Below are 17,207 nucleotides of genomic sequence, written 5' to 3'. Positions count from 1 at the left end.
TTTCTCTTTTCCCGCTTCCTCTCCAACAACATTAAACAACAACATTTGACATTGTTGTTCAGACCACATGGCTTCCACCACCACCACCACCTACGGCTCCGACCCGGCAACCCCCAACACCACCTTCGTCCAAGCTGACCCATCCAACTTCCGCGCCGTCGTCCAGAAGCTCACCGGCGCCTCCGACGACCCCGCTTCCCCCAAACTCCCCCTCACCCTCCCCTCCCGGCTGGCGGCCCAATCCCCCCTCGTCGGCCCAAAGAGGCCCAACTTCAAGCTCCACGAGCGCCGCCACGCCGCCGCCAAGAACCTGGACCTCCCCGTCCTCATGGTCTCCTCCAACAACGTGTCCCTTCTCCGAAACAGAACATGCGAGAACCTGATCATGGCCTCGCCCGTTTCCCCACTCGAGATGCTGGCGCGTGGAAGCCCACGCACGCCCCACGAGGAAGAAGAAGAGAGAGCGATTGCAGAGAAAGGGTTCTACTTGCACCCTTCTCCTCTCTCCACTCCCAGAGCCTCTCAACCTCCTGAGCTCTTGCCACTCTTCCCTCTGCATTCTCCCACCACCGCCGCCACCACCACCCACCACCACCACCACCACCACCTCAATTAACCAATGTTTTATTTTTATTTTTTAATTTTGATGGTGGATGAATGAATTAACTAATTGCCACTTCGATTGTTTAATGTTATGTTTGGATAGGCCTACGTATGTACGAGTATGATGAATCGTATTCCAATGTGGATGCTGTGTGTGGCGTATGTATGTACGTATATACGTATGTGTGAATGTATAGGTGGTATTTAGATGCACATATTGTTTCTTAATGCACTCTTCTTTTTCCTACACACAACCCTCCCAATAATGTCTTATCTACTCAAACATATATTTCTATCATTTTTTAAATAGCACACATTCTATTTGGATTTTTATTAACAAATATGCATCACTATAGAGTATACTTATACTTTTTTCTCATTATTTTATATTTTCACTTAACATTTAAATAAATTATTATTTTGTTTTAAAAAATAGTTGTAGAGTACTTATTTTTTACTATTTAGAGTATCAAATAAACTTATTTTTCTCTAACTAGCTTAATGCTTAATAATTTATGTCCTTTATACACGTAATATATTATTTTACATTTTATATAAAATGGTAAAACTATTCTACACATTGTATATATTTACATGATAAATTACTTTTGATACTTTTGTTTTTTTCTCACTTTCACTTTTCAACTACATTTAATAATAAAATATTATATTTAACTAATGAAAATAAATATAAACATATTTTTAAAATAAAATAAAAATATATTTAATTATCAAATGAGAGTGGGAAAAAATATTAATATAATTAGAAAATAGACAAAAGGCGTGGTTGAAACGTTTCTCAAATTTAACAGACACTTCCAATACAATATGATTAACATAATCATACTAAATGACACTCTAAGGTTAAAATTAATCCAACAACTCGTCTTAATTCAAAACTAGACTTGGAAGTCCACTATGATACTATAAATATATATTTCACCTAAGATAAATGTACGCATTTACTATAACAATTAATATTTCCACTAAATTATGAATCTTGACTTGAATGTCGGAGTGCCTTTAACAAGTACACAACCTCATACTAAAAGCGAATATTGAAGTCTATGATCAGTCAGATCCACCGTAATTGTAAAAAAAAGACAACTCCTGTAAAAACAAATAAAAATAAAATTTAATTATTTAGTACAATAAAATTAGGTATTTTCTTAAAATATATAAAATTTGGTAGAAAAATAAATAAATAAATATCAATATTATATTTCTCATTTTTTTAATTTTTTTTTTCCTTTTTCATTCTCGCCAAATATCTTATTTTATTCATAGTTACAACCAAACAAATCAATAAGACAATAATATTCCACATTGAAGCTAGTTTAGGAGAAAAACAAAAAATAAATAAAAAATATTATAAGTTGATTTTATGAAATATAAACTAATTTTTAGGAAAGGAGGTATAGGGTCTCTGGTTTTAGTTAGACTACACAATCATTGCGCCACCAACTTCTATTTTGAGTCTTAGTTAAGAATACTAATTAAAATGTCTCTTCTTAATTATGTTTTAAACAAGTTTATCCCTATTAATAATTTGTGTCAATTTTTTAAATATCTCTAATCTTATTAATATATTTGTATAAGCGTTTTTACCTTCTGAAAATCTAATAATTCAAAATGGTGCTAGCCAAACAATTGTTTTGAAAAATATTGGTTTAGTTTATTTTAAGGAGACAAATGGTTACTTATCACATTTACTATAAACTTATTTAACAAAATAAGACTAGATTTGATTAAAATTATATTTACAAAATTTGTAATGTTCTTTTTTTAAATTATCACTTTACACTATTTTTACAACATTTTAAGTTAACTTAATTCATTTTACCAAAACATGATAATTTGACATTATAAATTCTCTTATACTTCCATATAAATATAAGTATAATAATAGACTCCAAAAAATTAATATTTTAATTATATTTAATTTAATTTTTAATTAAAAATATTATTATATTATTATAATAGGTTGTTAATTAGTTGTTATTTACTTTTTTTCGGTGTCAAAGTAATTTTTCCATAGCAATGCTGTTCTGCTTCTTTTATTCATTGACAATTTAAGATTATTTTACTTTATTAATAATGCATGACCATTAAATTTTTATTTATTATTCTTATTTTTCATTTGTTTCCTAAATCTATATATAAAGGAAATGAAGAAAAGCTAGAAGTACACATTTTAGTTTGAAAGTGATGTTTTGCTTCAAAAATTATTTATGATTATGGAATGTTTCTGGTCACATGCTTTTATCTATTGGGTTGGCAATGTTATGCTAACACGACAGAGAGGTGTTGAATTGATAATGAGATGATGAACTTAGACAAAAGAACTTTTTCTCTTCAGATTGTGATATAGTATCAAACCCTAACAGAGAAAACAATCCTTGAACCGTTTTTCCCCCTCATTGTTTGGGTAACATTTCATAATTTAGGGTCCTACTTGTGATCAAATTTGTAACAAATAGGGTTTTGTAGATGTATGCATTTAACCCTAGTGCTACTAATTCACCTTATTAATCATCACTTCCTACTATTCTCAGGTTCTTGATCAATTGTGATATGTATCCAACAGTACCTGTACAGAAAATATTCTATTTTATCCTTAATCTTTGGGATATCATATCCACAATACAAATAAGACAGTTCACATGTAAATCCAGAACTGAGATATGTGTCTTCCGAATATGACCATTTACGCTAAGATCCGAAAGCCTTTTTCTCATTCTGGATGCGAAATCGGGAAAAGGTGACCAGGACAATTTGGGATTTTACAAAAAATATGGGTGCGGATCATAATTGATCTGATACCAGAAGAATTAGCCCTAATTGGATAATACATACACTTTTTTAAAATGATGATAGAGAAATCATGTGGCAACTCAGATTCTTTCACAAATGTTATACACAATGATTTACTGCTATTTTTCTTTGGCTTTGTTAGTGATTGATCGAGTGCATCTCTCAGAATCCAACAAAAAAAAAGGTGCACAAGATTCATATATAATATTCTGATGTTAATCACTCAATAACTTAGGCCCTTTTTTTATACTCTTTTTTGACAAACAATGTTTAGAGAAGCCACCATCTAAAAGTCACAAACAAATATGATGCACCATGATGACAATAATGATTGCTCTGTGTATTCCTCTTCAAGCTGTGGTAGGAACAAAAATGTACATGACATGACTGATTTGGTTAACTATCATAATCTCCACAATGGGGTTAAGTGTTGTTGAGTTTAATTTCACAGTTGGTTAGGATCATGATTTGCTTCCCACATTGAGTCCATTAAAAAGACCTCATACCCTTGAGCCACTTCACAACAAACTAAACTTCATTTCTTTTAGTTGTGGATAATATTCAACTAGCATTCTCTGTATCTGGACTCTGATTTAAGGTTGAGAAAATGACTGAACACTGAATGTTGCTACCACTTTTTGAGTCATGCATCACCCTTAAGTCATAACAGCATTCATAAACTCGAAATTATTAGCCAGTTTGTTAATAAGAACTGCATAATTTTATTGTTAAGGTAAAAAAAAGTAGCAATCATCACACTTGGAGAAATATTTAGAAATTATGTTATGTTGAAGAATTAACAATGGATTATTAGAAGTTCACTTTGGTACCACAGAAAACATGGATCAATAAGTGTGATATTATTCCTGTTTAATCAATGATTTTCGAGTTTAAGTTTTAGACATATAGCTGCATTACATCTCTGCACACTTAATAATTAAAGTGACACACAACTTTGTGCCACTCATGTATGGCCAAATCCAAGCAAGATAGAGAAACTAGGCCTCAGTAGCTTGACAAAATCCCATGAAAATAAAGCGATGTAATTAACTTCAGCTAAGAAGAAGAAAGACCAAGAAACTATGTGGAAGTTCAGATGTGAAATTCAGTTATTCCGGCCACAGAATCAACAACAATACTGAAATCATGTTGCTAATCAGCATTTTTATTGATTAAACAATTTCTTAAGTTTCAGAACAAAAGTTACTATGTAGAAAATAAACAAATCCAGAAGGGACTTATTATATTGACAGAAAACAAAAATTGAATTGAGTGACCAAAATTCTAAGCCATTAAGTTATATACTATAAACAATATGATGTCCAGAGCTTTTGGCCAGACAAACACTCAGATGGAGAGGTGATTTTGGTTATTCAACTCATAACTCTATTTAACGAACTGAAGCACAAATGGACTGTTGGTTGTACAATTCTGTGACTCCATTTGTGATCTTCTGCCTGTTTTTCCTCCTCTTTGAGACAACTATGAACCCTTCATCACCATTCTTTTTTTCACTAACACCTAATGTCTCTTGCTCATCACTATCACTGGAATGAGGCACTGTCTTGTTCTTTTCTTCATTTCCATACATAATGTTTATGACAGCACTGTCCTTAGCTATTTCATCATCACAATTTCCCAGCTTCCTAACTTTTCCTTCACTGTCGTTGGATTCATCCACAGAATCAATATTTTCTTTGACAGATTTTACTAAAAAACTGAGCAATATCTGCCTTGCTATCTCGGACTTCTCAGCTTCAGAAATACTGTTTTTTGTGGAACTTGCCTTGATTTCAGCCAAATTTTTATTTTTTTCTGCCATGCCTACCTCAGATAAAGAGTTATGCTCATCGGAAGCATTTGAATTGGAATCATTGGCTTCGATCTGAGAAGCACTTCTAGGAACAAACTCAGGTGCATGTGGATTCATTATTCTTGGAGATCCAAATCCGCTTTTTTCTCTGATAGGTGTTTGGCTTTTGCTAAAACCATGTTTCATGCGGAAAGTGTAGTTGGTTCTATAATATAGAGGTGATCTAGGTCCACAGGGGACCCTAGCAACAGCAGGGGGGAGCACAGGCTCCACATGCATGCCTTGACTAACATCTGTGTCATACATACTAGTGAAGGAACCTGAATTTAAATGGTGAGACATCGACAACATTCCTGGATTGAAAGGTTTTGCTGCAGCTGAAAGCTTACTGCCATTTGTTTCTGTTGGTTTTTCCTGATCAGAAGAAGCAAGGGAAACCTTCTCAACTTCCAATGTAGAATTTTCTTGTTGAGGTTCAATTTCTTGAGTTTCCTCTGTTTCACCATTCTGAGAAACTGCATTAACTATGGAACTTTGGCACGTACCTTCGTTGATAGATATCACAGATGGACTGCTGCATATCTCGTCTTCAGCATTAACCTTGTCCATCTCAGCCTTTTCCAACAGTGGCTTTAAAACTGTACCTGGTGGCGCCAGAGCTACTTCTTTGTAAGATATAGACTTTGAAGCCAATGAACTTAGAGATGCTGGAGATGAAACTTTTGACACAGAAGCTTTTGTTGAATAATTAACAGAATCCTCGTTCAAGGCTATGCTTCTAGCTTTTGGTTGTCTAGAAGGAGATGAAATAGGAACTCCTCTTTGTGGTGGTGAAGTAATCTCATTCCTTGAACTGCTTTCCCTGTAAATGTGATTATTAGAACCATTAATGCTGAGCTTTGACAGAAGAGGTCGCTTTTTGTGTCCAAACTTCCGGTTAGCAGCATTTCCTGATCGCCCTTTTGAATTGGCTTCTTGCCAACCCTCATCGGATGATGCCTCATAAACAACTTCACTTGTCACTGCCCCGTAACTAGTTGAATCACCATTTTCTTTTGGTACTTGAGAATCACCTCGTGTGTCAATGGTTTCTTCTATATTCCCTTCTACCATGGTTGGAGCATCTCTTGAGTCATAAAAAACAATGCTCTCCTCAACTACTGCATCTTCATGTTCTTGACTGTTATCACTTGTTGGGAGCAACTGTGAAATAAAAGCAATAAGTGAAATATAAAATATGGTAAATGTTATCAAAATACTTCTGATTCGAAATTATACTATTATAGCACTTCACTAAAACTATAAGCTAACTCCAAAAAAATGTAATATGTTGCATGCCATGCAAACTTGACTTCAATAAAGGTTAAAACTTCCAAAATCTTTGGAGCATAGTTTTCTTGTTTCCCTTAAGGACAGTACGTAGTGAAAGGCATGTGGTCAATGGAACTGGAACATAAGGTATTTAATCAAGAGAAAAAGCATATGCTACCATAGCATATCAAGAGAAGCATTGATTACAACTACAAGCAAGTCATCACGGGAAATAATATGCAGTTATTTTGAGATAAACACCATCTAGAAATTTTTTTACCCACCTTTGCACGCCTCTGTTTTCTCTGTGCATCATTTCTTTTAGGGTCAGGACTGATAAAATCCAGGAGATCTGACACGCTGCAAGAAAAGGGTTAAATATACATGTATGTACCTTGAGATATAACTTGTTTAAAACACAGTAAATGGGGATACCATGTTAGTACCTAAGGTGACCTTTACTTGCAATGGATGCATCAGGCTTTGGAGTTCCATTTTTAGCTGCTTCTTGCTGCTCTATGGCTTTTGATTCAAAATATTCAAGCCATGCCGCAGCATCCTGCATTGGGGATTTTTTTAAGAAAAATGTTAACATTGGCAAAAAACAACTATCAACCAACCCCCATAATTTGTTTATCCTTAGTTCAATCCTAGATAGGTACTCTTTGACTTATACTAGTAATACCATCAGAAAAGAAAATGACCTGTGTACGAAGGTCTTCTGATCCAAGCTTTGCTTGAAGTATCTTTAGTGTAGTTTGCTCATGTTGCACACTCAGAGAAAATGCATCCATCAATGAAAGAGATATAGCTATGGCGTGATAGCTTGCGGCAGTCTATAACATGAAAAATACTGTATAAAACACTCTTCAATCCATAAGAGAATGGGGGAAAAGGAGGGATGGAGAGAGAGAGAGACCTGTATATGATCTGCTCCTAACAACCTTTTGTTGCATTTAAGAGCTTCATGCAAGTATCTGAGTGCCACATGAACATTTCCCATGCCCTCTTCCATCATAGCCACATTTATATATGTTGCAGCTGTGTTTGGATGAGACAGCCCACATGTAAAGTGAAGAAGGAATAGAGCACGATTAACATACCTGTGAAAAGGCACAAGAGAAAATAGTAGTTTCAGAATATCAAGCAGAATTTCATAAACATCTAACCAACTCAATAGAGTTTAACTTACTTCAGAGCCAGCTCAATGTGTTGCAAACGATAATAGAAAACAGAAAGATCCCCGTAGCTTTTCATAGTGTCAGGGTGGTCAAGACCAAGCTCCCTCTCATTTATATCCAAGGCCTTTTGCTGATAAATGGTGGCCTAAGTAAAGAATAATAAAAATTTATATTTGTTCCAAATCTTTTACCAATCACTACATAAACAGTTAAAGATACCACACAGGTCCACTGCCATGCAGTACTTTCTCAACATCCTCCACAAAATCTATTGATTCACTATCATATTTATGTTCAGGAAGTCTTTAACATGCTTCCCCCTTTTCTCTTTCTTTCATCTCTTTCCCCTAGTAGCTTAAAACAAAGGAAATAATATTTTCTCCGACTAACTTAGCTTAAACTATGTATCAACAAAAAATACAGATAAAAATCTCAGATTTCTACAATAGCTTAGATAAAAAATGAAATATTTGTTACCTGGTTAAAATCTCCAGTATGGTAGAGAACCACAGCTAGGAGACTATATGCACTTGCTGTATTTCGATGATAGGGTCCACAAACAACCATCATTTTAGCCAATGCCTGCAATATGATAGTATTGTCAAAACACTGCCATATTTATAACTAGTAAACTTAAAAAGGATGCACCATGCAGAGACTGAAGAAAGTGATCTGTACCTTTGTTCCGTAATTTACAGCATCCTCAAGCTTTCCTTTATCAAGAGCAATTTTTGAAGCCTCCAATAAATTGCGTCCATCAATTGAGGAGCACCCTACATACTGTAAAAAATGATCTTGTTTGTAAATGGTTCAATAAATTATACATTTACACATAAAATAGATTTAGGAAATATTACATAAACATGATCTCACCTTGCAAACAGGAACCAAGCTGATAATATCATTTTTCTCAAAGGGCTTACTAGACTCCATGTCATAATCTCTAGGGAATATTTCCAATCCAACCTGAAAACAAAAAAAGTGCAATTAATAAAAGCTTCTTGTATAAAAAAATAGAATACAAAGACAAAATGCTGATACCTTGTGACATAGCCCTCTGAGAATCGACAACTTCCTCAAATGTTGGAATTCATCATTCAGTGTCCACCCAAATCTTTGGGACAAAAACATTCGTAGCCATTGAATTCTGAGATTATGATCATCATTCAAACTTTGATCAGTATCTTCTGTTCGACACCCACCAAGTAAGAAATTTAGTGTTGATGCAATGGCTGCTGATAGATCAGCTGCATTGTCAACAGAGGCAATAACTGCTTTAAGTTGATGCTTGAAAGCTCGAGTAATCATCTCATGAATACAAAGGGATTGTATGTGAGGAAGATTCTCAGCAAGTTTAACCTGATTCACGCATGAAATTAGAACCAAAAAAAACAAACTATATTACCAAAAGCACTTAAACTAGAAAGGTATCTAGACTACAATAGCAGCTTTCTAGCAGTAGAATAGTTGGAATATTTTAACACTGTCTAAAAAAGAGGCTCTAGAGATTGAAAGAACATTACACATACTACAACCAGAAAAGTAATCCTCAGCTAGCCAATATTCTACAGGAAGAATAGAAATAGAGAAAATAATTCTCACCACTTGACCCAAAGATCTCATCTTTAATCCTCTTAAATGCATAAAGTCGGTCAATGTTCGCCCATCCACTGGAGAAAGTTCAAGTGATCCAAAGTCCATAGCCTAAAAAAGTGATACATTATGTTCTTAATCATGTCTATAAAACCTGTGTTATTCAAATGAATGTAAAGTCCCTTGAGAAATGTAATGTTACCAGCTTTGGCAAGGCAACTTCATCATAAAACTTGTCTGCCATGCTGATAAGCTCATCCACTGACTGTTGCAAGAAGTAACAAAATGAACTGATTGATACAGTTACAAGTACAAGACAGGAGATGAAAGATTCATTATCATAAACATAGCAGCATAAATATCACCCAAAACAAACTAAGATATAAACTAAACAATAAAATTGGAAAATGACGTAGTCACAAAACATGTAACAAAAGTACTAGTTAATTTTCAAAGAAGAAATGTTGGTGGCATTCCTGGGAGATGTTGGTATCTAACATTTAATGAACTTCTATAAAAGATACACTACTAAATACTCTTAAAAGACCTTCAATAAGCATTCAAAATTCTCCCCCTTAATATGTTGTTCTTGAACTTATAAAACTTCTCTTATTTTCTGAAACTTTTCTCTAGGCAAAACCTTCGTGAAAATATCAAACATGTAACTTGCAAATAGAAAAAGCAAAATCAGCACAATCTACAAAGTTTTCCACAAACCTTCATGTGAAGGCCAGTTCCAGATTCTTTGAGACGCAAAAATGCTTCTTCAGAAAGTAGTTTCTCTAAATCATTAGAGTTACTTAAGTCACCACTGTTCGGCTCAACTTTCTCATCATCATCATTCACAATTCCATGTCTAGAGTCATTTTGCTCTCGAGAATCTGAACCATCTACATTATTTGATTTCTTCTCTCTCTTCTTCAAAAATTTAAATTGCTTTCCAAGACCTTTAACAGCTTGCTCAGCTTCATTGACATCTTCTTTGTTTTTGGAACTGTTATCAGATGAAGTTTCCTGTTTCTGCAAATGCTGAATCCAACAGGAACCAAGTTCCCATCGAATAGACCTTTTTGAAACACTTGGCTCCTCCTTTATTTTTTCTATGCCTTCTTGAACAACCTTCCGAACAAGGCTTTTAGTAGCATCTAAGTCATCCGAATTTGATAGGGATGATATATTCCCTTCTAATGAATCAGATCCAGACTTGTGAAGCAATAGCCTCAAACTGCATAGATCATAAAAATGTGTCATTGTGTCAGGCATCATCATCACAAATTTGCTATTAAGGTCAATCTCTGTGGGTGAAAATGCTTGCATTGAAATGGATCCAATTAACCAATAGAGAAAGATCACATAAATGTTGCCGACATGAGATATGCAACCTAAAAGTGCTACCATTTCCAGATCATCCTTCCACAGTTAACATTTGCAGAATAGTTTATTGTTCAAAACCTGTTGATGTTGAGAGCATTTGCCCCACCATCTGGCTGATCATTTATCTCAATGTCTCGAACTTTAAGCTTCCTCATGTTCACATTACCCGCAACCTTCACTGTTGCAGTATATCCACAGTGGTGTACAACAACCACAGCCAAGGAAGAAGTATCCTGTACTCAAACAAAGAGAAAAAATGAACAATCACAATACATCTATACCCTTGAGGAACAGGTTATTGACTTACATGAACAATCACACTTTCATCAGCAGTCAATCCTTTGATTAAATTCTTCTGAACATCCTCCTTATGCACAATGGATTCATCTGGTATAGAATCATGCTTTTTATTTCCATTCTGGATGTCACGTTTGACTGTAATGGATAAGTCTCCCACCTGATCTTCAAGCAGAACAGAACCCGGAGAAGAATTCAATTCATTCTTCATGTTTGACTTGGATTCCACAACATGTTGTATAGCCACCACAGCCTTAAATATTGAGGTATCAACAAATTGATTGTGAAGCAGAAATGCTTTTCTATCCCTGACCACTCTCTCCTCCTCAGTTTTGCAAGGAAGAGAGGCCAATATTGCAAAATCCGTTGCCCATGGTCTAAGATTGAATTCGCCATTTCTTCCTCCGCCGCCACCATTACCACCCCAGTGTTCATCCTCTGCTGGCAATGCAGGAAAGCTTGAAGGAGACTCGGCTACAGATGGAGGGACAAGCCATGTATTTGCTCGGAATCCATATGGAAGATTTCCAAACTGAAGAAATATTCTGTTAGAGAAAGATGTTCTTAAAAGTTAGGCAAATAATGATCAGTTTCATTAATTTGATGAAAAGTGTACCTTATTACGTTCCGAAAAGGCTTTCATCAACGATTCATATGCCTGCATTGATCAGTCCTTTGTTAGAACATAGTTAAAACATCAAACTGCTTGCAGAAAAATCAAATTCTTAAAACTATGTTTCTGATACATAGCTTCTTCAAGAGAAAGATATGTAAAAGCACAAAATATGAACAACTTGATAGAGTTTATAGCCATTCATATATCATAGAATAAGTTAAGAACCTAAAAGGGGAAGCAAAGAAGTTGGGAATAAGAAGAAAGAGAAACATACATTAGCAAAGGCTCGGCTGAGCTGTTGAAGAAGATCAACCAAAGTGTGGCTGTGCAGAGACTGCTTCCCTACAGTGTAAAACCCTTTCTCTGAACCAACCACTTCTATTACCTTCCCATTGCATATTTTAACCTTCATTCATGCACCAACAACATTTTCTCACGTCACATACACAACATGCAACACATTGACACGACGTATAATCTCGTAGGATACGAATTTATATATTATGAATTATATAATATGCATGCAATATGCATCAGTAACAAAGAAAAAGACCAAAACCTGAAGCTGAAAGTAATCTCCCTTGCGCCTATCATCTTCATCCTTCACTTCACACCTCTTCAATTCTGCAAAACACAAAAAAAAAAAAACATGTTTTCCATTACATTATTGTTAAGCTTGTGATTTTCCCATGAGTTTGTTCAACAGAACCATAATGAAAGTGAAGAGAAAGAGGTACCCACGTAAAATGGGGGGAGAGAGGTGAGACAAGGAGAAGAACTCGTAGAAATCTGAGAGCTTCGGCGTCGGGTGAATGGCCTTCATCCCCACGTTATCGGAGATCGCCGACAGTGGCGCCTCCGACGACGGCGACCCGACCCGGGATTCCCCATTCGGTGTCTCGGGTGGGCTCAAACTCGTCTTGTTCTGATGTTGGGCCTTCCCGTTTTTCTTGGGCCTTGAATCTGGGCTTGTTAGACTACGTTTGGGCCTACCGAACCTTGTTGTGCAGGCCACAATGTCCAACACCCTTCGCACGTGCGCAATTGCTTGGGCCTCCTCTGTGTAATCCTCTGTAACACAGTGACACAAACAAATAAATATATAAACATATAAATAATAAATAAGTTAATTAATAATGGAAATGGAAACAGAAAATTATCTCTTTAAATGATTAATTAAATCTAATAAATAAATAAATAAATCAATATCATTTTCCAAGAATAAAAATGATTAAAACAAATAGTAATGCATAAATCATCCGAGAAAAGAGTAAGCGTGCGATAAAAGTGAAGAAATCAATGTTACATGATAATTTTTAATCATGGTATATAAAAAACAAATAAATTGAATTAATTATTCAATTTTTACATTTGCGACAAAAAAAAATTGTTTTAGCTTTTTATATTTAAAAATTCCATGTTATAATTTTTATACGGCCAATTTCTCATACTTTAAGCCTTTATACTGTTAAAAACAACAATAAACAATAAAACTTAGAATAAAATAAAAAAAAGCGTTCATATAAGAATTTAAACAAAAATATAAGCGTGGTAATTAAATAAATAATTAATAAAAGAACTTCATTCTGCAAGTATAAATATGTAAAAATAAACAGCAAAGCGTAAAATACATTATTATTTTTAATCATTGTATAATCATCTTACGCCATAATTAATTACCGTAATTCTTATGTGAAAAAATGTATTATCGACTTTTAAACTTAAATTTCGAATTATTTTAAAAGATATAAAAGGGGTTATTTATTTTGACATGTTCGTTTCAACGTAGTTTTAAAATTTTAATTGCTCTTTTTAAATTTTTGTTATATATTTATAAAAAAAAATCACTATTATTTTGGTATATAATAAATTCGAATGCAAAGATATTATTATGAGATGGTGATGGGAAGAAAAAGTGGGGTCTGGTTTTGCACCGAAATGCAACTTCAATAAATGACAACAACAATCTTCGGCGAACCATTAACGTGTGACACACAAAAATATTTTTTTCACCCTTATGAAAAGGACAACAATTTTTTTTTTTCAAATACCAATAAATATTATATACCCATTTGAAAAAAAACAAATAAAAACCACATTGGAATGTTTTTCACTAGCCACTACATAATTTATTAATTTTCTAAATAAAGGGCACATCTAAATACTAGTAGTTTTGAGCATTAAAAACTACTATTTTTTTTTAATTTTTTTTTCAAATAAGTTTAATAGTTGAGGCCCACAAAAAATGATTCCATTATTGTTGCAAACTACTATGTTTTAAGAAGAATTAAAAGATTTTGTATTCAAAGGAGCAATGTCTCCTCTAATATGTTAGGTGATAAAGAGCATCTCCATCATAATTTTCATGGCAGATTCCTCCACATGTATCTTGGCCTAATAGGAGATGCACAAAACTAAGTATCTAAAGGAAAATAAAAAATTTCTGTCTTTATAAAACCCTTTAAGAAATAAAACAAGAGTGTTAATAAATTAAAAGAAATTTTTTTTTTTTATCAAAACAAAGTAATCTTAAACTTGAATTGACCAAATTACAAAAGTATAAAAAGAGAATTTGTATTTTATCAAAATGAAGTAATTTTGAATTTGTATTGACCAAATTCCAATGGTGAGTTGGTATGTTTTGATTTGCTAAAATTAACATTTTCCAATAAATAAGTTAATGTGATGAGATTTATATTGCAGACAATCTTTACAAACACCATTGTTATTTATTCAAACAAGGACTTTTGACATTAGTCTAGACAAAGTTTAATTCAAACGTTGAACAAAGACTTTGACATTAAAATACACAGAAAAAGGTTTAATAATGTTCATATAAATCAGCTACTTTTACCATTTAAAGTATCTTGTATCATACCAAAACCTTGTTCACTTGCATTTAACTTCATTAGTGGAAAAATACCAAAAGTTAACAAAAAAAACAAATATTCAGAAGCACTGATTAAAACTTATATGGTAAAACCAGTTCACTACTCCTGATTCAACACTACCTTGGAAACTTGTGTTTACCCCTTCAACCATTGATTAAAGTGTAAACTAAAATTCAGTGCACAATAAAGTATATAGCCAGAAATGGAAGACTGAACTAAATGCAGAAGGACATGAGACACAAATTGTAGTTGATAATGAATGGGAAGTATATTGTTGAGTACACCTACCTTCAACCATTCTTAGAAGACATGGCTTAAGGGTAGCAATTTCCACTCTCTCATTTAAGTTATGACCTTTGGCCTAAGGAAGGAACAGCATTGAATCAGAGCAGAGTAGATGTGAGCCAAAAATAAACAAAGATGCAGAGTTTGGCATGAAGGAATAAAATATCAATTGAATAAACAATGAAAATGCCAACCTCATGTGATAAAGAATAGTTTGTGAAATGGCATGTCTCCACCTTCACAGCCAATAGTTTCCTCACATCAAGTATCTTATCAGTAGAGATACCCTTTGGAAAACAAATTCATCAGACAAATAGTTATTATAAGATTGAATCAGATTAAAATCCACTGAGTATTTTATCAGAAGAAGTAGATACTTTGGAAAACAAATTCATCATCAGACAAATAGTAGGTGATGTCCAAAACCACAAATGACACAGAACAGACAACTTTGGAGAATGTGAAATAAAAAAAAAACACACCTTCAAGAGAATCCTTGTATCATAAGGAGTGACCACAGTGATGTCAACAAGAGAAGGTGCTGCTGCTGAAAACACACAAGAAACAGACATTGCAGAAAAGTGTTTTTCAGTTAAGATTATCAAGACACACACACATCAATATATGATATACTATTACAGTGATGTTCACAGCACCTTTCTCTTCCTTTTTCTTCTTCTCTGCCTTTGCCTTATTTGATTTCCCTTTTCCTGATCTTGGGGGCATTTTTTTTCTCTCCTTGGGACACTGCCACAGACCAAAAAGGTAGTTTTGGACAGAAAGTTGAGAACACACACACACCAAGTTAGTAAAACTGATGAAGAAGAAAAAGAGAGTGAAGAGAAGAGGTTATGTGTGAGAAGAAAGAAACATAATTTAGAAGAAGTGACTGATATATTGTAAATGGGGTTGAAGAGGATAGGATAAGGGTGATGAAAATTTAACCTTTTGAGGATTTGAGAGCAATTGTAGCCTCTCCTTGTTGCTAATAAGTTGATAGCTTCTCTCTCTCTTTGTGTGTGGAACCATGTGATGTGAATCTCAATATAACCAAGTTTGAGGTGGGCATGCACTTGGGTTGAGGCAAAAGACAAAGTGGCCAGTGTCAGCAAAAACAGGCCGTTGATTGCTTGCCACGTGGCACTCAACTGTGTGGCAGATTCAGTTTTGTTTTATCACGTGTTTGGATCTTCAACTGCTGCTCCTGTGCAGAGTGATTGCACACCCTTGATCTGGTATCTCATGCTGCAGAGTGATTGCACACCCTTGATCTGGTATCTTGTGGAGTTTCTCTGAGAGAGTGCATTATTGCATCTCATGCACCAACCTTGGCATCTTCTCATTGGTTTCTGCTATTGTATTTACTATTTAGTCAATCACTTATGCCTCTCATTTTTATTTTTTTCTCTCATACCAAGAAAAAATGTAGTTGCAAAATAATAATAAAAAAAGAGTGCTGATATATTAATATTCTCAACACCAAAAACATACATTTCACACTATAATAAATTAATATTTTATTTTATTTTTAATTTAAAAATATTATTGTAAACAGGGTTAGATATATGTTATCTATCAACAAAACTTTTCTCATAAAAAAAAAAGAAACAATTAATTGATTTTACAAATATTTTGTTAAAATCAAGAAAAATTATTGTAGTTCTTAGTTCCTACAGATGGGAGAGAAAGAGAGGGAGAGTATTTTAAAGCTACTAATTAAAAAAGTAGTAAATGCATTTTATTAATTATTTAAAAATGCATTAAATTATTTAAGTAATTTCTATACAATGAATGTTTTTTAGTTTTGTTTAATATTTATAGAAGATAATTATCTGAAAACATGGCATTGTTTTTATTCTGCTGTTTAAGATCAAGTAACAAGTATTAAGAGAGAGATATTTTATTTATATCATTATTAATTGTGTTTTTGTAACATATTATTTGTAGTTCTTACATAACACATTTATTATTATATATTAAACAATTTAAAGTATGTTTAATGAATAAAAGTATTCAACATAGTACACTTAATGGTAATTAATTTTCATTAACTCCATATCATAATGATACCATTTCCTTTTCCCTATTAATAAAATGCATGTCAAAGTAATGAAGTAAATAAGCATAAGCTTCAATTTGAAATTAGTGCATGATAATGATGTAAGTTTGGGTCATTAAGGTTATCAATCTTTTCAAACGTGATTACCTAGGTTAAGAATAATTACACTTCATTTGACTTTAATTATAGCCGTTCAAATTAAAAAAAAAATAATATACAAAACGTGGTCCATTCAATAAATATAAATATAAATATGAAATGAACAATTAAATACTTATAAATTAATTTCAACGACTAGAGTTTTTTTCTAAGCATATGTATTTTTTTTTGAATAGTTGAAGTCAAAAATAATTGAAAAATATAAAGTAAC

The 17,207-nt window shown here is 33.5% G+C and overlaps 2 protein-coding genes across 3 annotated transcripts; one reads left to right on the top strand and one right to left on the bottom strand.

Moving 5' to 3' along the window:
• LOC137819517 (VQ motif-containing protein 11-like) lies at positions 1-850 on the top strand. The gene has a single exon (XM_068623396.1). The coding sequence runs from the start codon at positions 68-70 to the stop codon at positions 614-616; it is 549 nt and encodes a 182-aa protein (XP_068479497.1). The 5' UTR covers positions 1-67; the 3' UTR covers positions 617-850.
• A 3,706-nt stretch (positions 851-4,556) lies between these two features.
• LOC137818129 (protein REDUCED CHLOROPLAST COVERAGE 3) lies at positions 4,557-15,833 on the bottom strand. 2 transcript variants are annotated; one of them, XM_068621365.1, is made up of 24 exons: positions 15,724-15,833; positions 15,435-15,525; positions 15,261-15,325; positions 14,973-15,065; positions 14,782-14,854; positions 12,344-12,673; positions 12,162-12,226; positions 11,877-12,008; positions 11,603-11,644; positions 10,997-11,518; positions 10,768-10,922; positions 10,033-10,540; positions 9,518-9,580; positions 9,325-9,426; positions 8,764-9,081; positions 8,596-8,688; positions 8,401-8,502; positions 8,200-8,304; positions 7,734-7,867; positions 7,461-7,644; positions 7,246-7,377; positions 6,988-7,100; positions 6,826-6,901; positions 4,557-6,433 (listed from the first exon to the last, which is right to left on the bottom strand). In XM_068621365.1, exons 1-24 carry the CDS (start codon positions 15,805-15,807, stop codon positions 4,808-4,810), a joined length of 5,208 nt encoding a protein of 1,735 aa, XP_068477466.1. In that variant the 5' UTR covers positions 15,808-15,833; the 3' UTR covers positions 4,557-4,807. The 2 variants fall into 2 exon arrangements, with proteins under 2 accessions (XP_068477466.1, XP_068477467.1); XM_068621366.1 differs by having other exon boundaries at positions 15,261-15,322.
• Positions 15,834-17,207: the final 1,374 nt, after the last annotated feature.

Source organism: Phaseolus vulgaris, chromosome 10 (assembly GCF_000499845.2).
Source record: "Phaseolus vulgaris cultivar G19833 chromosome 10, P. vulgaris v2.0, whole genome shotgun sequence".
NCBI lineage: Eukaryota > Viridiplantae > Streptophyta > Magnoliopsida > Fabales > Fabaceae > Phaseolus > Phaseolus vulgaris.
Note: the sequence above shows the minus strand (reverse complement) of the source record. Positions and strands in the feature narration are given on the sequence as shown.

Bases quoted from the DNA above. Each gene is read 5' to 3' on its own strand.
- LOC137818129 (XM_068621365.1), bottom strand. From the start codon at position 15,807: ATGGTTCCACACACAAAGAGAGAGAGAAGCTATCAACTTATTAGCAAC. The intron at 11,519-11,602 runs GTACACTTTTCA...ATATTTCTTCAG, and splicing joins CCTTTTCGGAACGTAATAAG to TTTGGAAATCTTCCATATGG. The intron at 6,902-6,987 runs GTACTAACATGG...CTTTTCTTGCAG, and splicing joins GCAAGTAAAGGTCACCTTAG to CGTGTCAGATCTCCTGGATT.
- LOC137819517 (XM_068623396.1), top strand. From the start codon at position 68: ATGGCTTCCACCACCACCACCACCTACGGCTCCGACCCGGCAACCCCC.